Consider the following 23209-nt stretch of genomic DNA (forward strand, 5'->3'; position numbering starts at 1 on the left):
AGAAGAAACGTTCTACAACTGAGAAATGGGAAGGAGGTGTCAAAAGCACATGACATCAAACACTGAAAGGGTGCAAACACGGTACTTTTCTGTGACCGTGTTAAAATTGTAGAATTTTACAGGATCAAAGCAGAGGTTAGCCAGCTAGAGCCTCCAGGCCACTTCTGGACCTTCACTGATTTTGTACTCCATCCGCAAAGGAAGATGGGTTTTTACATTTTTAAATGGTTAGACAAATCAGAAGAAGAATACTATTTTGTGACATGTGGAAATCATAGGAAATTCAAAGTGCAGTGTCAGTAAATCCAGTCTGATTAGCAAACAACTCTGCCCATCTTCCTGTGTGACTTGTGGCTGCTTCTGCTACAATGGCACTGCCAAGTCTCAGTGACAGAGACCAAGGGGCCTTCCGTGGTGGGCAGAATACCAAATTGGTCCCCAAGGTTAATGGCCCCTGGTATTTGTGTCTTGTTTAATCCCTGTCCTTTGGGAGGGACTGGGATAGGATAGATTTCACCCTTTTCTAGATTTTTTTTTTTTTTGATGTGGATCATTTTTAGAGTCTTTATTGAATTTGTTATAATATTGCTTCTGTTTTGTATTTTGGGTTTTTGGCTGGAAAGCATGAGGGGACTTAGCTTCCCAGTCTAGGATCGAACCTGCACCCCCTGCCTTGGAAGGCAAAGTCTGAACCACTGGACCACCAGAGAAGTCCCAGATCTCACTCTTACGATTAGGTTATGTCAGTGACCAAGGTGAAGGGATTTCACAGATATAATTAAGGTCCCAAGTTGGCTGACTTTAATAAAAAAGGAGATGATCTGGTTTGGGTGGGCCTGACTGAATCAGATGAGCCCTTAAATAGGATGGAGCCTTGCTCAGGAAGAGAGTAGAGAGGATTTATGGCAGGAACTGTGGGTGGCTTCTAGGAACTGAGAGCCACACTTTCATGATGACCTCCAGAGGGCAGGAATGAAAGTGTTAGTCACTCAGTCATTCGGACTCTTTGCAACCCCCATAGCCCAACAGGTTCCTCTGTCCCTGGGCTTCTCCAGGCAAGAATACTGAAGTGGGTAGCCATTCTCTTCTCTAGAAGCCCTGATGCTATAATTATTACAAGGAACTGAATTCTGCCAAACACCCTGCAAAAGTTGACCTGGACTCCAGAAGGGAAATCGGGTCTCCTGTTACTGTGACCTCAGCCTTGTGAGGCCCTGATAAGGTGCACCCTGGCCTTCACTTCTTACCTGTGGAAACCAGAAGATAAGAAAATCAATGGGTTTTGTTTTGAGTTTGTGATAACATGTTGGTAGCAAGAAAAAACCAATACACCTGCAAGGTGAACAACTTTACTGTCTGACCCTCTATAGAAAAAGATGGTTGACCCTTGTCTTAGGAAGTGGGGTTGGTAAGACTGAACTTTCATGCGTGTGTGTGTGCATGCTCTGTCATGTCCAACTCTGCAACCCCATGGACTGTAACCTGACAGGCTCCTCTGTCCATGGAATTTTCTAGGCTAATACTGGAGTGGGTTGCCATTTCCTCCTCCAGGGGATCTTCCCGATCCAGGGTTCAAACCCTCTTGCATCTTCTGCGTTGGCAGGCAGATTCTTTACCACTGCACCATCTGGAAAGCCCACTTCCATGCATAAACATACATATATAAGTATTAAAAAATGTGTATATATTTATATACATACTTACATAGCTCAAGTACAGTGCCTCGCATGGAGCAGAAGCCCTGGAAACCTTGAGTTTCTCTTGGGAACTCAATTCTGTTCAAGAATACATAGGATCATATCTGAGAAATGCAGAGGCAGACGCATTTATATTTTTATTGAATTTCTATTCCTCTCATTTTCAAAAGAGGAGCTCATGTTTAAAAAAAAATCCTGATTGGCACTATAAACTTTATTTATGCTTTAATGTATCTTGAAGTATGTATCCTGCACTATTTTTACTTCCCTTACAGATGCCGATATGCTATACATTACCAAACCCAAATGGATTTTCAAAATCCAATTTCCTTGCTACCATTTTCCATTTCTCTGTTGACTTTTTATGCTTAACTCACATCAGAGCATCTGGGGCCTTTGCTACATTTTGACCTCAACCTGTCCAGGGAAATAGCTTCTCTGTCCCGATGTAGGGAGATACTGCTGAGTCCTCAGCTTATGGCCATATCCACAGTTATCTGGGTCTTCTCCCAGCTGGGACATGTGCTTTGGAGACTGAGCCCAATTCTAGGGGTGAGGGTAGGTTTAGGAGACTTTTTTTTTCTTCCAAATTGATAGTGCTGAGTGGGGCTGCTTTAAAACAGAGCAAGCTGAGCATCCAGATGACTGTCTTTTGGGAATCTCTCCAGTTGTAAGCCTTCCCCAAGTAGCCTGCCATAGACACCTGTGGTCTGGAGCCTCTTCAGCAGGTGTTACGGTGCCGAGGAGTTCCACCAAAAGAGGTAAATATAATTTGTGAAAGAGGAGGAGGAGCTGCAATAAGACTTAGGATCATGGGTCTGAATACTTCATGCTGAGGATCCACAGAAAGCTAGCCTTCTTTCCCTTCTCCTCCTTACCAGAGGTTCTCAGTAGCCAGTCCTGGTGCCGTGAAATGGCTCTGCATCTCTGTGGCTCCTGAGAGTTTCTGGGTCTCTCTGAGTCTTTGGAATCCTTAACTTTGACCACTGGAAGGTTCCTTTGTGATTGATCTTGCACACCAGAAAATGAAGGCCCAAAAAGGAAGAAAGGAGGTGAGCTGAAAAGGCCGTACCCACTGGCAGTGTAGACTGCTGCCAGAGTGTATAATCTGAAGCTCATAACCACTCTTATTTCTCAATGTGTTGTCTGAGAGGAAGAAAATCCAGGGAGAATTGCTTACAAAACATGAATCAAACGTGTTTTCCCCTCCCGAATACCTTTCAAAACTTATCTCTGGGTCAAGTCAGGTTGACAGGGAGCTAGTCTCTAGACTGTACCATATTGGGTTCCAGTGAGTTGCTTTTCCTGAATTGTATGTTTGGTTGATGCTATTAGTTTATATTGAGAGTGATTGTGAGAAATAGTCTCATGAAATTGACCACGCACCTCTTGCATGGATGTTGTTTCAGATATTGTGCATTGTGGGATGGTTGATTTCTGTTACCAGTACCCCTGTGGAGAAGTTCTTGTGTGATCTAGGCACCTGGAATGATTGTAATTTACCAGAGATATTTGGCTTTTATTGTCTGAACACAGAGTATCCAGTAACTGAGCAGATTGTCCTTTTTCTGCTGGCATCTGGAAGCTCAGAGTCAAATAGGTGACTCCCTTTCAGCAGGCAGACTTGTAGGAAATGGCGGTGTGGACTTGTGACTCTCTCCTTCTGTCCTGCCTGTCTTTCTTCTCCTGCCTTCAGTTTGCTTTTTGCTATCTCATGCTGTATTTCCTGCTTCTGTGTTTGTCCATCATCTGTGGCTGGACTAGAGTTGTGACCTCAGCAGGTTGTTTAACCCCTTAATGCATCAGTTACTTTACACTTAAAGTAAGGATTAAAAAATCTCCTTCACAAAGTCGTGAGGATTAAGTGAAAACAAAGGTGACCTCAGCAGTTTTCTGTGATCAGTGCCTAGTATATTACCTGACACAGAGCAAATGCTCAGCAGAGCATGCCTCTTATATTAGTCAGCATATGCAAGGCTCCATGTGGTAACAAATAAACCCTAAGATGTCAGTGGCGTTAAGACTAGAAAAGTTGGCATTTTGCGCCTGAAGTGTCAAACAACAATATTATTGATCAGGTGACTGGGTGACTCTCTTTCAGTAGTGTTTCAGGGATCTAGACATCTCTCTTCCTTTGATGCCACTGTCTTCAAGTACACCTTTGAAAGTCTTTGTAGTAGGGCAGGTGAGAAGGATTGTTGGTAAGAGATTACTTTTATGGACTAGTGTGGCACATGTGGCGATCACTTTATGATACATTTCCAGGGTTTACCACGTTGTCTTCCCTGTATGCAAAGTGGCCTGGAAATGTAGAGTTCTCACGTGTCTAAGAGAGAAGATCTCAACAGTTTCCCATAGGCCTACCATCCTCTTGGCTGTATGCTCCTCTAAAGACCTGGAGGCTGATCTCCATTTAGGATGATCAGTCAGCTCTTCCAGTGAATGCTTAAGATGCTGCAGGCTCCCCACTCACCATCAAGCACATCGGCATCTGGATGCTGTTGGTGGCATTGATTTTGTTCATTTATCTCCCACAGGCTGGACTTTGGTGAGTCAGGAGTTGTGTAAGGATGGGAAGGGACGGCCCTTCCTGAGCAGTTGGAACTGTTGCTGCTACCCTTTTCTAGGTTTCAAATGGAGTGTGTTATGTCTCATATCTGTGGCATTCACTCTGCTGTTTTGGTTAGCTGAGGTCTATAGAGGGAGTGGTTTGGAAAGGCTAGTTTGGAATTTGTCAGACAGGCAGCATGGGGAAGGAGCTTTCTAGGTAGAAGTGGTGAGTGTGAGACCAGAAAGAGCAGGTGGTGTATGGGGGCTGTTATCGGCTCACTGTTCCTGAAATGTAGCTTGGGGTCTGTCTGGTATCCCACTCACAGTTTTAAAAAATGTTCTTTATTGCGGTAAAAGTCACATAATATAAAAAATCCTATTTTAACCATATGTAACTGTACACTTCAGTGGCACTAAGCACATTCACATCACTCTGTAACTCTCACCATCATCCATCACCTTAAGTTTTCATCTTCCTAAACTGAAACCTTGTCCCCACTAAGCACTAACCCCATCCTCCCTACTCCCCTGGCCCTTGGCATCTATCGATGTACTTTCTGACTCGATGAATTTGACTTTTCTTAGTACCTCGTGTAAAACAGTCTGACACAACTGAGCGATGAAACCACCACCACCACCAGGTACCTCATATAAGTGGAATCGGACAGTGTTTGTCTGTAACAGTATGAAAAGGCAAAATGATAGGATACTGAAAGAGGAACTCCCCAGGTCAGTAGGTGCCCAATGTGCTACTGGAGATCAGTGGAGAAATAATGAGATGGCTGGATGGCATCACCGACTCGATGGACGTGAGTCTGAGTGAACTCTAGGAGTTGGTGATGAACAGGGAGGCCTGGCATGCTGCGATTCATGGGGTCGCAAAGAGTCGGACATGACTGAGCAACTGAACTGAACTGAATGTATATTGCAATGCATTTTTAAGGTTAACTTATCAAACAGATTGTACCTTCTTTTTAAAATTTTTTATTTATTAAAAAAATTTTTGGTTCATTTGTTGTTGTTTAGTCGCTAAGTTGTGTCTGACTCTTTTGGGACCCCACGGACTGTAGCCCCCCAGGCTCCTCTGTCCATGGGATTCTCCTGTCCAAGGATTGCCATGCCCTTCTCCGGGGGATCTTCCTGAGCCAGGGATCGAACCCACAACTTCTGCACTGGCAGGTGGTTTCTTTACCACTGAGCCACCAGGGAAGCCCACTGGTTTATTTAGTCAACAGATACTCCTTTAGCCCCTCCTCTATGCCAGCGCCATTTCCCAGCCAGTCTAAAGCTTACTGCCTAGTGGCAGCTGGTTGATTGCCCCTGTCCTTGCCTTTCAGAGGTCACCCTTCTTCACTCTGTCTGGGATGCAGTCTCCTCTGCTGTCTGCCCCTGACCTTCCCTGTTATCTCTTAAGACTTCCATCTTTGTCTGTTGACCCATATCCATCCACATTGTCCATCCATTCTTCCCGTAGTTCCCCAAAGCACAGTGACACGGCTGCTGTTTGTAGCCAGCTCTCACTGAGGGCTTGGAGGGACTTGACACTACAGGGCAGGGAACTGTTGCCAATTCCTGGTCAGAAAGGCTTCCTGGACCACAGCAACCTGGGAGCCCCTCAGGCAACCCAGTGCCAGCCTTCATAGCACATTTGGAAATGCAGTTACTTACTAGTTTGCCTATTTACTGTCTGCCTCACTCATTCTAGTGATGGCACACCTCTTATAAACCACTGTATAGATAGCACCTTGTTCTCTGCTCGATCTACCCTAAAAGCTCGATTAAATAATTGTGAATGAAAGAATGAATACATGGAAGCAAACAGAAATTTTAGTTTCTACCAGTGCGTCCGTCATTTCCCATCACAGGAAATTTCACATTGTCTCTCACCGTCTGTAGGTGTCTGCTTTACATTATGTTCCTTGGACCTCTGTCTCCCTCCCTTTTCCTTCTCTCTCTAGGTGTCGATCCTGCAAATTCCTGTCCCTGTCTCGTGCAGAGCTATTTAAAACTCTGAACTCAAGCCCCAGACTTGCACTACCGAAATAGATTCAGCCCTCCTTTGTCCAGCCCGACTCGTTGGGGCTGCTAAAGCCTGGCTCTTCCGGGTTTCCATACTCAGAAAAAAAGGGAGTGGAGAGAGCTTTGCCCTCGTAGGTTTACTTTAGCAGTGTTGTGACTGTATTCTGTATCAGATCTGTCAATAGGCCTTCCACCACCATTAAGCAGAGGAAACCCCAGGTCTGGGTCCTGAAGAAGGGTTTTGACCTTTGTTGCTGATGGAGAAGAGGGAATGATATTACATGAGGCTGCAGACACAGGCAGGGGTTATTAAGGGATGGTTTCTGTATGTGGATCAGAACCACAGATGTGGTTTAGATATGTGATAGGGAAACCAGTGGCTGTTTAAGGAAGGGAGGTGATGGTGTGATGAGGTCTGAGCAGTAAGGAGACAAGAAGGGGCATTGGAAATGTGGACCAGCTCAGTCCTGGTGGTCTCTCTCCTTCTCTGTACATCCTGCCAGCTCACCCTGGAGTGCTCTTCCTCCTGCTCCGTGCTGGTGGAGATGCTCCTAAACTTCAAAGCCCTGATTATTTCTCCCCTTCTACCTCCCCTTCTACCTCCCATTCCAGAATATAGTCACCTTTTGCTTCTCTGTTCAGACCAGCATTTCCTGGTTGCAGCCCCTGTTCTATACATCACATCTCTCAGTGTCACCTGGAGGGAACTTTGAGCCCAGAGCATGTGCTCAATCCAGTTTACACAACTCATTGTAAAGTGCTGGTGGTGGATGGCTTGGACTTTTAGGGAGAAGCTTTAAATACTGCCAGCCTTGACTTCATTATCTTCCTGGGGCACAGTTGTCTAATTCTGTACAAATTTGATTTTTACTCCACAAAAACTGCTCTTATAGGGAGGGAGGTGGGTGCTGAGAATTTTTGCTGTGCCAGTTACTTTTTGTATATTACTCCATTTTATCCTCCTAATATTTCTGCCAAGTGGATCTTCCCCTCCGTATTCCAGGTAAGGAAACTGAGACAGATGGTGAAACATCTGGTCCAGGCTGACCCGGCTTTGCAAAGCTGAGATCCGTGTCTCGTTTTGCAGGACTCCAAAGCTGGTGCTCAGCCCGCTGCCTTGCAGCATCTCTCCATGTTGGAGGAAGCAATTACAGAGGCATGCCCTGGCATTCATTTTTTCTGCTTAGATGGAGACGTTGCTGTTTACTTTCTCAGGAAGGAAGATTGAAATCAATGTAACTAGCCTTATTAACTTTTTTAAATAGGGGGCTTGCAGATGCCACTGTCTTTCCTTAGAGCACCAAAGCAAATATAAAAATCCAGTTTGCTTGCCTTTAGGAAAAGAAAATCTCCTCCAGAGTTTAAAATTCAGAGCTGTAAATGAAGAGCCACTGAGACGGGGGTAACGAACCAAGCCTCAAACATAAGGATATATTTACCCATGTCTCTTTTGTCTGCAGGTGGCTGTTCCTTTGATGAGCACTACAGCAACTGTGGTTATAGCGTGGCCCTGGGGACCAGTGGGTTTACCTGGGAGCAGATTAACACATGGGAGAAACCAACGCTGGACCCAGCGGTGCCTACAGGTACGTGACCAACTGTGCTTGAGGCTCTGATGGGGGTGGTAGCTTTTACAATGACTCATGGAGAAGAATTTTATTCTGGGTTGAGCTGTTGGGAGGGCAGTAGGTAACTCTGTTGGTAGTAAGTTCACCACCCCCAGAGGTACGCAAACCAAGGCTGAGTGCGTTCTTAAGGGTATGGTAAAAGTCATGTATCATCTGGATTCAGGAAACTCTTAGATTTCTTTGAGCTTTGAGATTCCAAACTTTAGCTACAAGTGGGGCATCCTTGAATTTTGTCTGGGAGTCTGAGTCATGGGACTTTAGGGGAGAAACACTTCTCCATAATTTGAGGTCATTTCTTTCCTCCTGGACTACACAGACACAGCTTGTAAATATACAGGGAGACTTCTACAGTCCAACTATTACTGATAAAGTTGATGTCCCAACATCCTGAATGCCAAATTTATTCTTTACCAAGGGGACTGAAGGCCTACTATGCATATCTGATGAATACCTGCATGAAGCAAGCCTGTAAGAGTTATAGCCAGTGTATTCCAGGGAAGATGTGCCCGGAGGAAATGCTTTTGTTCTAGTTGGGCCTTCAGAGGATTGGATGATGCTCATCTACACTGGGGCGTGCTGTTTGCTTTATTCAGGTGTCCAACTCAAATGCTAGTCAATTCTGGAACCCCTGCCTTAGACACACCCAGAAATAATGCCTTACCAGCTATTGGGACATCTCTTAGTCCAGTCAAGTTGACACACGGAATTAACCGTCACACCGTGAATGGCCTCAGCTTTCCCCAGAACTTCAGTTGCCATCAGACATCCCTTAGGAACTTGATGTATGTGACCCACTGCACAGCTGCCTTATCTTCTCAGCTGCTCTGAGAGACAGCTTTGCCAGGATGTCATTAAGCTGGAGACAGAAAGGTATGCAGAGATGTCCAGCTGAGGGTGTGACCAGCGTGACCATATTGACTCTGAGTTTGGCTCCAAAGCAGGAGGCTTATATCTTGGCTCTATCTTTCCTATTGAGGACATCAGTTGCTTGTGTATCTTTCTCCCGAATATAGTCATAACCCCTCAGGTATCATAAAGCTGTGACATGGTACAAAACTGAGCTTTTCAGATGTGGTAGGATCCTACTTTACATAAGCAGAATGACCAAAACTGCACAAGATGGTTAGTAAGGTGACCATGGGACAACCTCTGTGCCTGTTGTCCCATCATAATTTTTTAAACTCTCAGAAATGTCTTCGTTTATGTAATAGAATCACTCTTTCCATTAGGAACACCAGGAGTGTAGCATGCTTATGCTGAAGGTTACTTACCACATCTTCTGTGCTCTGTGTGGCCATCCTTCTTGATGTTGGTCAAATAAATTCAGATCTTATGAAAAGTTAAAGTGTTAGGCGCTCAGTCTTGTCTGACTCTTTGCTACTGGATGGACTGTAGTCCACCAGGCTTCTCTGTCAGTGGAATTCTCCAGGTAAAAATACTGGAGTGGGTAGCCATTCACCTCTCCAGGGGATCTTCCTGGCCCAGGGGTTGATCCCAGGTCTCCAGAATTGCCGGCAGATTCTGTACTGTCTTAGCCACCAGGGAGCCCTCAGATCTTACAGTGCACATGTGTATGTGCTGTGTGTGTGCATGTGTTGTGTGTGTATTTTCACACACGCAGGCTCTTCTGGCTCATCCTTAGACCACTAGATGCCCTGCAGGGTCATGCAGGCTCTCCAGACTCAACATCTCCCAAATTGAACTCTTAATTCTTCTCCATCTACTCACGCTTTAGTGCTCCTTGTCTCAAAAGGCCACTTCATCACTCTGGTGCTGATTCAGAAACCCAGGGGTCACACTTCTCCCTTCCCTCTCTCTGCCTCCCTCTCCTTGTCAATCACTCCATCCTACCCCTTCACCTCCTGAGCCCATCTCAGGTCTGCTCACATCTCTCCCTCTCTGCCACCACTGCCCTGGTGCCATGCCATCCACCCTCACCTGGGTCACAGGTAGACTTTCACACAGGCTTTTCAGCTTCCTCTTTTTTTAAAAAAATTTTATTTTTAAAAATTAATTTTATTGGAGTATAGTTGCTTTACAATATTGTGTTAGCCTCTGCTGTACAGCACTGTAGAGCAAAATAAAGCAGCCCTACATGCACGTATGTCCCCTCTCTTTTGGATTTCCTTCCCCTTTAGGTCACTGCAGAGACCTGAGCAGAGTTCCCTGTGCCACGCAGTATGTTCTCATTAGTTGTCTGTGTTATACACAGGATCAATAGTATTTATATGTCAACCTCAATCTCCCAGTTCCTCCCACCCTCCATTTTTCACCCCTTGGTGTCCATACGTTTGTTCTCCAGGTCTGTGTCTCTAAATAGGATCATCTATACTATTTTTCTAGATTCCACATACATACATTATTGGCTTCCTCTTTTGACTTTAATCCACTCTCTGCGCAGAAGCCAGAGATTGTTCTAGAATGTAGGCCTGTTCACCTTACCTCTTCCTTTCATCGCTCCCACCCAACCTCTGCATGGAATCCTTTTGAGGCTTTCCTCTTGCTCTGAGAGAGGAGACCAATGCCCAGCAGTGGCCTCCAAGGCCCTGCAGGCCTGGTCCAGCCTCCCCATATCATGATCTCCCCTGTGCTCACTTCACCCTGGATTTTATCACTTATATGACTCTGAAAGATGAACTCCTCAGGTTGGTAGGTGCATGATATGCTACTGGAGAAGAGTGGAGAAATAACACCAGAAAAAAGGAAGAGATGGAGCCAAAGAGAAAATAACGCCCAGGTATGGATTGACTGGTGATGGAAGTAAAGTCCGATGCTGTAGAGAGCAATATTGCATAGGAACCTGGAATGTTAGGGCCATGAAACAAGGTAAATTGGAAGTGGTCAAATAGGAGATGGCAAGAATGAACATCAACATTTTAGGAATCAGTGAACTAAAATGGACTGAAATGGGAGAATTTAACTCAGATGACCATTATATCTACTACTGTGGGCAAGAATCCCTTAGAAGAAATGGAGGAGCCCTCATAGTCAACAAAAGAGTCCGAAATGCAGTACTTGGGTGCAGTCTCGAACACGACAGAATGATCCCTGTTCATTTCCAAGGCAAAGCATTCAATATCACAGTAATCCAAGTCTATACCCCAATCACTAATGCCAAAGAAGCTGAAGTTGAACGGGTCTATGAATACCTACAAGACCTTCTAGAACTAACACCCAAAAAAGATGTCCTTTGCATTATAGGGGACTGGAATGTAAAAGTAGGAAGTCAAGAGATGCCTGAAGTAACAGGCAAATTTGGCCTTGGAGTACAAAATGAAGCAGGGCAAAGGCTAACAGAGTTTTGCCAAGAGAACACACTGGTCATAGCAAACACCCTCTTCCAACAACACAAGAGAAGACTCTACACATGGACATCACCAGATGGTCAACACCGAAATCAGATTGATTATATTCTTTGCAGCCAAAGATGGAAAAGCTCTATACAGTCAGCAAAAACAAGACTGGGAGCTGACTGTGGCTCAGATCATGAACTCCTTATTGCCAGATCCAGACTTACATTGAAGAAAGTCAGAAAAACCACTAGGCCATTCAGGTATGACCTAAATCAGATCTTACAATTATACAGTGGAAGTGACAAATAGATACGAAGGGTTAGATCTGATAGTGCATGAAGAACTATGCACCAACGTTTGTGACATTGTACAGGAGGCAGTGATCAAGACCATCCCCAAGAATGCAAAAATTCAAAGTAGTTGTCTGAGGCCTTACAAAAAGCTGAGAAAAGAACAGAAGCAAAAAGCAAAGGAGAAAAGGAAAGATACAGCGATTTGAATGCAGAGTTCTAAAGAATACCATGGGACTTCCCTGGTGGCTCAAATGGTTAAGTGTCTGTCTACAATGTGGGAGACCTTGGTTCAATCCCTGGGTCGGGAAGATCCCTGGAGAAGGAAATGGCAGTCCACTCCAGTACTGTTGCCTGGAAAATCCCATGGACAAAGGAGCCTGGTAGGCTACAGTCCATGGGGTCGCTAAGAGTCAGACACAACTGAGTGATCTTCATCTTAATCACCGTAAAGAATACCATGGAGAGATAAGAAAGCCTTCCTCAGTGATCAGTGCAAAGAAATAGAGGAAAAGAATAGAATGGGAAAGACTAGAGATCACTTCAAGAAAATTAGAGATACCAAGGGAACATTTCATGCAAATATGGGCTCAATAAAGGACAAAAATGGTATGGACCTAACAGAAGCTGAAGATATTAAGAAGAGGTGGCAAGAATACACAGAAGAGCTATACAAAAAAGATCATGATGACCCAGATAATCTTGATGGTATGATCACTCATCTAGAGCCAGTCATCCTGGAATGCAAAGTCAAGTGGGCCTTAGGAAGCATAGCTGTGAACAAAGCTAGTGGAGGTGATGGAATTCCAGTTGAACTATTTCTAATCCTAAAAGATGATGCTATGGAAGTCCTGCACTTAATATGCAAGCAAATTTGAAAAACTCAGCAGTGGCCACACGACTGGAAAAGGTCAGTTTTCATTCCAATCCCAAAGAAAGGCAATGCCAAAGAATGTTCAGACTACTGCACAATTGTACTCATCTCACACACTAGCAAAGTAGTGCTCAAAATTTTCCAAGCCAGGTTTCAACAGTACGTGAACCATGAACTTCCAGATGTTCAAGCTGGTTTTAGAAAAAGCAGAGGAATCAGAGATCAAATTGCCAACATCTGCTGGATCATCAAAAAGCAAGAGAGTTCCAGAAAAACATCTACTTCTGCTTTATTGCTTATGCCAAAGCCTTTGACTGTGTGGATCACAAGAAACTGTGGACAGTTCTTCAAGAGATGGGAATACCAGACCACCTGACCTGCCTCCTGAGAAATCTGTATGGAGGTCAAAAAGCAACAATTAGAATTGGAAATGAAACAACAGACTGGTTCCAGATTGGGAAAGGAGTATGTCAAGGCTCTATATTGTCACCCTGCTTATTTAACTTATATGCACAGTACATCATGTGCAATGCTGGGCTGGATGAAGCACAAGCTGGAATCAAGATTGCTGGGAGAAATATCAATAACCTCAGATACGCCGATGATACCACCCTTATGGCAGAAAGCAAAGAAGAACAAAAAAGCCTCTTGATGAAAGTGAAAGAGGAGAGTGAAAAAGTTGGCTTAAAACTCAACATTCAGAAAACAAAGATCATGACATCTGGTCCCATCACTTCATGCAAATAGATGGGGAAGCAATGGAAGCAATGAGAGACTTTCTTTTGGGGGCTCCCAAATCACTGCAGATGGTGACTGCAGCCATGAAATTAAAAGATGCTTGTTCCTTGGAAGAAAAGCTATGACCAAACTAGACAGCATGTTAAAAAGCAGAGATATTACTTTGTCAACAAAGGTCCATCCAGTCAAAGCTATGGTTTCTCCAGTAGTCATGTATGGATGTGAGAGTTGGACTATAAAGAAAGCTGAGTACCAAAGAATTGATGCTTTTGAACTGTGGTAATGGAGAAGACTCTTGAGAGTCCCTTGGACTGCAAGGAGATCCAACCAGTCCATCCTAAAGGAAATCTTTCCTGATATTCATTGGAAGTACTAATGTTAAAGCTGAAACTCCAGTACTTTGGCCACCTGATGCAATGAACTGACTCATTTGAAAAGACCCTGATGCGGGCAAGATTGAAGGCAGACAGAGAAAGGGACGACAGAGGATGAGATGGTTGGATGGCATCACTGACTTGATGCGCATGAATTTGACCAAGTTCTGGGAGTTGTTGATGGAGAGGGAAGGCTGGCGTGCTGCAGTCCATGGGGTCGGAAAGAGTTGGACATGACTGAGCAACTGATCTGATTGATTGGGAACGTTCCAGACCCTTTTATGCCTCAGGAACTCACATAAGATTAGAACCCTCCGTTCAACCTTTGCCTGCCCCTTTCTCTTGCTCTTCCTCTTGTATCTCCGCTCTTGCATCACTTCCTTAGGCTGGTGCTCCCTAGATGCTCCAGGCTGGGTCACCTCCTTCTGTAAATGTTCCCCGTTACACCCTACACTTTTCCTCAAAACATGCATCACTGATGTTACTTGTTCAGTGTATGTTGTATCCCCAAATGAGAAGTTCCATGTCAGCAAGGACCATGACAGTCTTGTTCCTGGCTTCATTTTTAGTGTTTATATCAATGCATCATGCACAGTATGCATGAAATACAATTTTATTGGATGGATGCATGGATGGATGGGCAAATAGTCTTTATCAAGTGTTTCTTTGATGCAGGAATGAATGATAAGCATTCTTAAATGCCTTTGGGCCTTTTATTAACTGATCACACATTTAAAGCCTTTGCAATCATCCTTCCATTTTATAGATCAGGAAAGCAAGGTTCCCCCCAGCCGAGGGGCACTGCTGCTTTTCCCACCACGACACTCTCGCTCCTGGAAGGAACAAGCCTTGCGTCTGATCTTCATTTTCTCAGCCCCTCATTATGGCGCAGTGGCATTTCATAAATATTAGAGTGTGCTAATACAAACTTTTGAGCTGGTCTAAATAGAGGCATTTGATAATGATCACTGAAATTATTCTGTCACAATGCGCCTGTGGATTTCAGCAGCTCCGCGTGCTTCTTAGGCAGAGAGGCATGAAAGTGAATTTGGATTAGGCGAAAGTGTGTGTTCTTCTCTTGGGCAAAGACAGAGATCTTCCTCTTCCTTGGGTACAGCCACTGGTTTCCATCCTCTTGGAAATCTAGTATGATGCCACGTATTCAGATGTCCCACAAGCTTTCACTGAGCCCCTTCCGTGGGTCAGGCTCTGTGCTAGGCTCTGGGTCAGTCCGCCCATGCCCCTTGGGCACTTCCCTGGCACATAGGATGACCTGAACTCTTCACCATGCCTGCCAAGTCTTGGATGACCTAGTGTCTTTTCTGAGGCCTTTCCCTGCTCTCTCAAAATGCTCCAGACACACTGGTCTTGTTTTCAGCTCCTGATTCAGGGCCCTTGCGTGTATTGTACCCTCGCCCTGCAGTGGTTTTCTCTGCTCTTCACTTGCCTGGTTTCATCAGGTCCCAGCATCACCCCTTCTCAGGGAGATGCCCCTCCTTGGTCTGTCTGATGAAAGACCCCCTTGAAGTTCTCTCATAGCATCCTGTTCTCTGCTTTCAAAGTCCTCATCATAGACTTGTTTTGGGCCAGCTTCTTCCAGTCCTACACCGCAGCCCACTGATGCTGGGCCTCCATCCCTCTGCCTCAATATCTTCATCATTAACGTGGGAACCAGCGTGAGAGTTAAGTGGACTGGTGTCTGTATGAGTATCGGCCTATAGTAGGGTTCATCTGTGCTGCTTTCCTTAAGTTCTTTTCTGCTGCTTACAGGATCTGAGACTAAGTCCACCTTGAAACCTTGCCCCTTCCTTCAAGCTCACCTGACCCTAGACGCTGATTTGCACAGGTGACCCTTCTAGCAGGCGGTCTACTGTGGGCCCCTGATGGACCCAGAGAGGCTTTTCCATACCCAGGATACATGCTACCCAGAGGGAGGTCACCTCCTCCATCTTCTCTTTTAATTCAGTCCACACTCAGCATCTGTCTTTCTCTTTCCTCATCCCCCTCCTTGAGAAAAACCCTCAGGCTAGCATTCCAGGCTTCACATCTGGTTCTATCCCCACCTCGTCTTTGCAGGGTCTGTACAGACAGTGGGTGTTACTGCACCCTCAGACCCTCCATCTAAGCTTCCATCTTGCCCAGGGAACTAACTAGAACTGCCTCAGGTTCCCAGCTGTGCCATCCCCAACTTTGGCATGAATTTCTACATGTCGGCAGTGAAGTCCAGCCCTGGGCCCGGCCGGAGGGTTTCTGGGGGGCTGAGGGAAGAAGGAAGTGCCAGCAGCTCTCTTTTAGGGGGGCTGAAGCTGGGAGGCAGTGGGACTGGGAGGTTTCCCTCTATTTCCTTCTGATGCTTGTAGGACATTAAGTGTCAGAATGAACCTCAAGCTGCAAACCCAAGTGCACAAGAAAGGAGGCCTTTGCATCAGCCTGGATGTGACCCTGAGACTCCAAGGAAGGAAGCCTTACACTGTAGTTGTTCTTTGACCCCCTTTCCCTCGGGGTCTGCGAATGTCCTGGGGCTTAAATAGGTCCTTGTGGTTTCCTCTGAGAAGCCCGCCTTTGTATTCCTTGTGATCCCTCTGGGTCCAGTGATCCGGCTGCTTCTTCTCCAGGTTTGGAGCCCTTGTCCTGAATCAACCCAGCCCAGATATCTCACCCAGGATCTCTTTTGGGGTCTGTCTCCTCCTCAAGTATTACCATTGGGCAGTTTGGGACCAACAGATTCATCTCTTTCCTCTTTTCAGTGTAGGAACTTCTTCCCTCTCCTTCCTAGCCCTCAAAGCCACAGCTCATCTTAGGCCAGCCCTTCTGAGACCCACAGCATAGTGTCTTTAGAGAGTTTAGACCTTAAAAAAAAAAAGGAAGAAAGAAGGAATCCTTGACTTCAAGCAGCTTCTTCTCTCCATCCTGTACAAATCTCTAGAACAGAGAAATACAAAGTGTTCTTGCCTGGAGAATCCCAGGGATGAGGGAGCCTGGTGGGCTGCTGTCTATGGGGTCGCACAGAGTCGGACACGACTAAAGCGGCTTAGCAGGAGCAGCAGCAGCAGTTAGTTATCCAATTGGAAAGTGCAGGGGTTGGAAAAGATCCAGAGTAAACATACAGACAGGAATATTCCAACCAATCAGCTGCCATGGAAGCAGGCACGGACCCCGGATGGTACTGGCTTTTCCTTCATGCCACTGGCCCCTTGGCCAGTTCACTCTAATTGCTAATATTTATAGTTCCTGCCAGTTCACTGGAACTGCTAATATTTACAGACAGAAGGTTGGGGTCTGTTATGGGTTGAACTGTGTTCCCAAAGAGATAAGTGGAGGTCCTGGTCCTTGGCACCTGTGAATATGCTTGTATTTGGAGATAAGGTCTTGGCAGATGTAGTCAGCAAAGATGAGGTCGTGCTGGGTATCCTGAGCCCTCGTAGAGTGTCTCTGGTGGAGGAGAAGCACCGCACAGACACACGGGAGAAAGCCATGTGAAGCCAGAGGCAGAGACTGGAGTGATGCATTTACAGGCCAAGGAAAGCCAAGGATTGCCAGCAGACCCCGGGAACCAGAAGAGGCAAGGAAGGATTCTTCCTGCTGTCTTTGGGTGGGGGCGTTGTATGGCCCTGCCAGCACCTTGGTTTCAGACTCCTGGACTCCAGAACTGTTAAGGAATACGTTTCTGTTGTCTGAAGCCTCCTGGTGTGTGGTAATTTGTTACGGCAGCTCTGAAAAACTACTCCTGGGTCAATTACACATCCGTACCGGACCCCGTCCCCTTTTCTACAGTTAGAATTCACACCAGAGTTCTGTCAGTACTGGGGCTTTTGCTCTCTTTTAAGGGAACTGGCATTGACTGTGTGATCATTCTAAACATGAATTGGGTTAGGCATGGTCCTGTACATTTCATCTAACATGCCACCATCCTATGAATTCTGAGGTATTGTCTCTTCTTTATTTTTGAGAAAACCAAGCCCCAGAGTGATGAAGTGATTGGTCCAAGGTCACGTAAATTTTATATGAAAGAGGAGCCAGGCTTCAACCCCAGGGTAGAGAAATATATATAGTATATTTGGTGCTGCCATCAGCTGAACATCTTCTAAGTTATTTCTATGAACAGTCATGATTCATGATGGCAAAAATAATGCATATTCATTGTAGAGAACAGGCACAATAGGGATTGCTATAAAGAACAAAAGTCATCTGTGCACACAAACTTACATAAATATCTATCTTTATATATAATGCTATTTTTAAGAATTTTCCCAGGGATTATGAATTCCTCAAAAGCATGCTTTCTAAAAGCTTCAGAGTCTTCCATTCCAATGACTGTTCTGTGATTGATTTAGCCACCTTGTTTTTGCAGGCTTAAGTTCCTCCCAGTTAATGTGACTCTTCAGTCACATTGCATTTTTGTACAGAGACAGAGATCTCTGAGCTCATCTCTAATAGAAGTTATCAAATCTGCTTGCATCTATCTGTCTATATTTCTGTACTCCCTGGTATACCAAATGCAGAATGGTTGTGTATTATTTTTGAGATCTGGAGGAGGAACATCATCCACATGTCAAATGTGGAATCCTGGAAATTTGCCCATGAGTTGATATGGGGAAAAATGCTTGTGAATTCTGAAGTCCTACGTACAAGTCAGGAACTGGTAATGTCCCCTGACTGCAGTGCATTCCAGCTCTTAGCACAGCAGATGGAGACCTTCTGGGGATGAGCAGGAATTATGTTCTAGATAGTAATCGACCAGAGCAGCCCAAGCACTGGCTAGTCAAGGTGGACATTGGCTACAAAAGCAAGATGGGGTCTCCCTACTGGATGAAAAGCGAGCCTCTTCATCGTCTTTGTGCTGACTCCTGTTCTTCTCATAAGCTGGGGCACCAGCTTACATTTTACTTATTTTACTTATGTGGAATTTTACTTATGTGGAATGCCGGTGTCTGGGATGTAGGAAGTAGCAGTGAATGTTAAATGACCTGCTCTTATCAATAACTGGATATTCTTCTGATACGACTCCAGTGTCTGTCTCCAGCCTCAGCCCCCTCTCCTGGCCTCTCCTCTTACCTTTGCTCTGCTGAGTAATCATAGGAGACAAGCCTTCATGATTTTGTTTTACGAGTCCAGCCTCCAACCCTGCTTCCTAACTTGGGGACTGTTATTGTGTGGGATCTTAGTGGATTGTGGAGCAGGTTGCTGGCAGGTGAAGGTGCTAGAAATTTACCACCCCCAACAGCCTGGGCATGGCTGGACTTGTGACCTGGATTCAGCCAGGAATATCATCTAGGAGGGATGAGTTAGCAGTCAGAGGCTTGGGTAGTAGGTATGTCCATGGAGGGGCAGTGGCTAGGCCACAAGAGGTTGTCCTAAAAAAGGTTGCTGAACTATCTCCTCCTTGGTCCTCTAGAACACCATAGTTTTTGCTTCTTTTTCAACCTATCCTTCAGCTTTCTGTTCAGAACGAGTCTCCCAATATTCTTCCAGACCATTCAGTTTTTGAGACAGATTGTCATTATTTTTCTTATTTTTGACCACAAACACTGAAGACCAGACCATCAGGCCTCTGGCTCAAGGGCACCTCCTGTTCCATCTCTTCTTATTTGTAGAGGATGTCACCTCCTCCAGGAAGTCTTCCCTAATTCCTCTGTGCTTTTATGATTGAGTTTATTATATATTTTCCCTGATTTCTCACTAAGACTGTGAGCTAGTTGAGGGCATGGGCTGCCTCTCATTGCTGAATTTCTTGTGCCCTGCATGGGGTTTAGAATAGGGTAGTTGGTCTGTGTGTGAACTAAATTGCCACTGGGATTATTAGTATTAGGAAAATCAAGAGAGAAATGATGTCTGGAAATTTGTGAAAGAACCGTGAGAGGCTGCTTCTTTCTTTGGCATTTTCATGGGACCTGGCACATCTGTAGCTTTCACACCCCAAATACCTCCACTCTGCTTGTTGAGGCTGTGGCCTGGCTGGTCAGGCCTTTGATCTGGGGTTGATTCTTGGCAAAAATAAAGGGACCCTGGGGATTACCCTGTCTTCACTCTGGGTGATCTACTCTCACAGATGTATAGGTCGGCTTATGACCCATGAAGAGGCTCCCCGTTGGAGAAATGTGACTTATCTAAAATCTGAAACTACTTTTTGTTTTTTTTAATGTCACATTTACATTAAAATGATCAGGAAGAATGGGCCTCTAGGTGGCCTTAATCACCCTTGATATTATGATTGGTTGGTTTAAAGCAGTAAGCTCTTATGTTTCCATTTAGTTACTGTTGCTGCTGCTACTGAGTCACTTTAGTCGTGTCTGACTCTGTGCGACCCTATAGATGGCAGCCCAGCAGGCTGCCCGGTCTCTGGGATTCTCCAGGCAAGAACACTGGAGTGGGTTGCCATTTTCTTCTCCAATGTATGAAAATGAAAAGTGAAAGTGAAGTCGCTCAGTCGTGTCTGACCCTCAGCGACCCCATGGACTGCAGCCTACCAGGCTCCTCCATCCATGGGATTTTCCAGGCAAGAGTACTGGAGTGGGGTGCCATTGCCTTCTCTGTAGTTACTGTTGAGTCAATACATTTTCCCCTCTTTAATGATAAAATACAGTATATTCATTCTTAAAGAAATGCTGAATCTGTACATATAAATGAGCTTTCTCCACCCCTGTCTTTGTTCTCTCAAATATTACTGTCAACAAATGGATGTGTATCAAGAAAGAGAGGGAGGGAGAAAGGGAAGGGAGAGAAGGAGGAAGTCAGAGCATATATGTATTTGATAACAGTAACAATGATAGTAGGAAAGTGATATTTGTATAGTATTTATTGTGTGGCAGGCACTATCCTAAACACTTAAGATATATTAGCTTATTTAATCCTGTAACAGTCCTCTGATATAGATATTATGATCTTTATTTTAGAAATGAGGGAACTGGAGGCACAGAAAGATGAAGGCCTTGCCAGGCTTGCTATGGAGCCAGGATTTGCCTGTAGGAAGTACGGCTTCCGGCCCCATGGGTCCTCTTCAGAATCCAGGTCCTGGGTGGGATCGTGGCTCCTGCACAGCTGGGTCACTGGTCTCTTTCAGACCCCCGTGTTCAGCTCTAACTTTCACCTGCCAGGGCTGCGTGGTCTCCCGCTGAATAGATACGCTGTAGTTTGTTTAACTGACACCCAGCAAATGGCAGTGAGAGAAGAAAGGATAAAAGCCAGAATACGCCTCAGATACTCAAGTAAAAGGCGAGATCTCTGCCTCCAAATAGCTCTCAGAAAAGTTCTTACAAAGCATCTCCTATTATGGGATGCTCTTTTATGTTCTGTGAGCTAGAAAATTAATTGGGAAAATGACGTCACCCTGCAGTGACCCCAGTCAGTGCTAGTTTAGGATACTTACAGGGATGAATAGAATTGGTAGGGGAAAAAGGCAAGGGAATTGAAGACAAGTTCAGTAGTATTTTTCAAGGAGAGACCAAATAATGACAAGCTCCAAGAATGGCTTGGAAAAGTTACAGGGGATTGTTGCAGTGATGTGACTTAACGTTTGTCAGATAAATGGGAAAACATATCTGTTCCAATAGCCACATAGATGCTTGCGTTGACCTTCAGTTTCCTGTGACATCATATCTGGATTAAAAAGTATTGTATCCAAATGGTATCAATGAATTAAGGTGATGTAGACCCATGCCGCTCAACTTAAAAAGTGCTTCCTCTGATGACAGACTGAGATGTCACCGGCAGATGTGATGAGTTTGAAAGTTTCTATTAATATATGGGAATGGATTATAAACCACTATTTTGGGAGCAAAATTTTGTGCTATTTGGGTTGCTTTATTATAAGATACAGAGGAACACACTTTTTTTTTTTTTAATTGGAGTATTGTTGATTTAAAATATCATGTTACTTTCAGGTGTACAGCACAGTGATTCAGTTATCCATGCGTATTATTTCAGATTTAATTCTATTATAGGTTATTACAAGATATTCAAAGATATTACAAGATAGTTTCCTCTGCTATACATTAAATTGTTATTTATGGAACACACAGCCTTTTAAATAACAGTTGTCAAATTAACAAATATCTCTAGGCTTAAGTAAGGAGAGACTTTATTTGAAGGATTATTGCAAGAGCGGGGGACAGAGCCTATGGGAACAGGAGGAAGCCTGTTATTGGAATGTGGAGGTTACCCCTCGCCACCACCATGAGATCTGCAAGGGTCTCAAAGGTCAAGCAGAAAAGAACTTTTTTTTTTTTTTTAACAGAGAGAACAGAGTGAGGCTAGAAGGAACCATGCATGGAGAAGTGGAATAAGCTGGTGACAGATAAACCACAATTTTTTAGCTAATACATGTGTACCACTTACTGGATGACGTTCTAAAGGCTGTATGTGTTTGTAACTCTTTTCATACTTCAGCACTACTGCGAGCTGGGTACTGTTATTACCCATATTTTACACATAAGGAAACTGAGGCCCAGAACATCGAGGAACTCACCTCATGCTTAATAGTAAACAGAGGAGCTGACCTTTGAATCCAGGCAGTTTGATTCTAGAGTCTGGGCTCTGAGCCCCGACCTATTTTTGAGGTAATATGTTATCTTGTGAAACGTGATTTAAATATGGACGTGTAATGAAATTGTTATCTTAGGACTCCATAGTACTAATTTAGATACCATTTGGCTACTGTAGTCATGTGCGGAAAACTGAAGCTGCCTGAAACCTTTTTGTGGGGGTCATCTTTCTGAGAGGATGAGTGGGAAGCCCTACGTCTGGTCACCGAGGGTTGGCCATCCTGCTGGCTTGTTGAGTTGACTGAGGCCGTCAGTGTCTGCCTGAATGCAGACATAACCGGCCTGCACGTTGTTTTGAGTGGTTTTTCAGAAGGGAACATCATGGATGTCTCGGGCATCAGAGACATCTATCTCACTGGACTCCCCTCATGCTTCCTCAGTCTCCTGCGGCTTCCACCCCAGCCACTCCCAAGACAGCCTGAAAGGAAGGTCATGGTGATGCCAGCCCAGAACAGTGTGTGGTGTTTTCTTGGTTTGTTTATCTGATGGGGCTGTTTCTCCAGAGGCCAGGCCTCCTCCAAGTGAACACCTTCATTTTGAATATATGGATTGCCTTGTCCTCAATGAAAAAACTGGCTTTCTTTATGTTTTGAAAATGATAGTAATTTGAATTGTAGTTCCAATTGTTGAATTGTAGTTCAATATATTATGAGAGATTTGATAAGAGAAGGAAAATTGTAGTTTAATATAAACACAGTAGTTTTGGGAGGGGGTAATTTAGTGAAATAACATGGCTGTGTGACTCCATAATATAGAGTCCAGTAATCTAGAAAACCCAACAGTACATTGTAATCCTACTTGGGAGTATCCTGAATCTACAGAGTCCAGTACTATGGCCACCAGCCTTGTGTGGCTATTGAGGACTTGAAATATGGTTGGTCCTTTATGTGTAAAATACACACCAGATTTCAAAAAAAAAAAAGAAAAAAAATGTCATTTATAATTTTTATATTGACTACGTGTTAAAACAATTATATTTTAGACATACAGGACTTTCCAGGTGACTCAGTGATAAAAAAAAAAATCCTCCTGCCAATACAGGAGATGCAGGAGACACAGGTTCGATCCCTGGGTCAGGAAGATCCCATGGAAGAGGAAATGGTAACCCCCTCCAATATTCTTGCCTGAAAAATCCCATGGACAGAGGAACCTGGCGGGCTCCAGTCCATGGGGTCACAAAGAAATGGACATGACTGAGCAACTGAG

General features: G+C 44.6%; 1 protein-coding gene across 23 annotated transcripts in view; it reads left to right on the plus strand.

Annotated features, from left to right (window-relative positions):
- PTPRT (protein tyrosine phosphatase receptor type T) overlaps nt 1–23209 on the plus strand; it is a 1155226-nt gene that overhangs the window by 305665 nt on the left and 826352 nt on the right. For all 23 annotated transcript variants that reach the window (XM_086331749.1, XM_086331754.1, XM_086331755.1 and 20 more), the window contains exon 2: nt 7727–7852. In XM_086331749.1, coding sequence (XP_086187875.1) covers nt 7727–7852 — 126 coding nt within the window. The remainder of the gene's footprint in view (nt 1–7726; nt 7853–23209) is intronic.

This window comes from Bos grunniens, chromosome 13 (assembly GCF_055505025.1).
Source record: "Bos grunniens cultivar Pamir isolate PY7600 chromosome 13, Bosgru_T2T1.0, whole genome shotgun sequence".
In the NCBI taxonomy this organism is placed as follows: domain Eukaryota; kingdom Metazoa; phylum Chordata; class Mammalia; order Artiodactyla; family Bovidae; genus Bos; species Bos grunniens.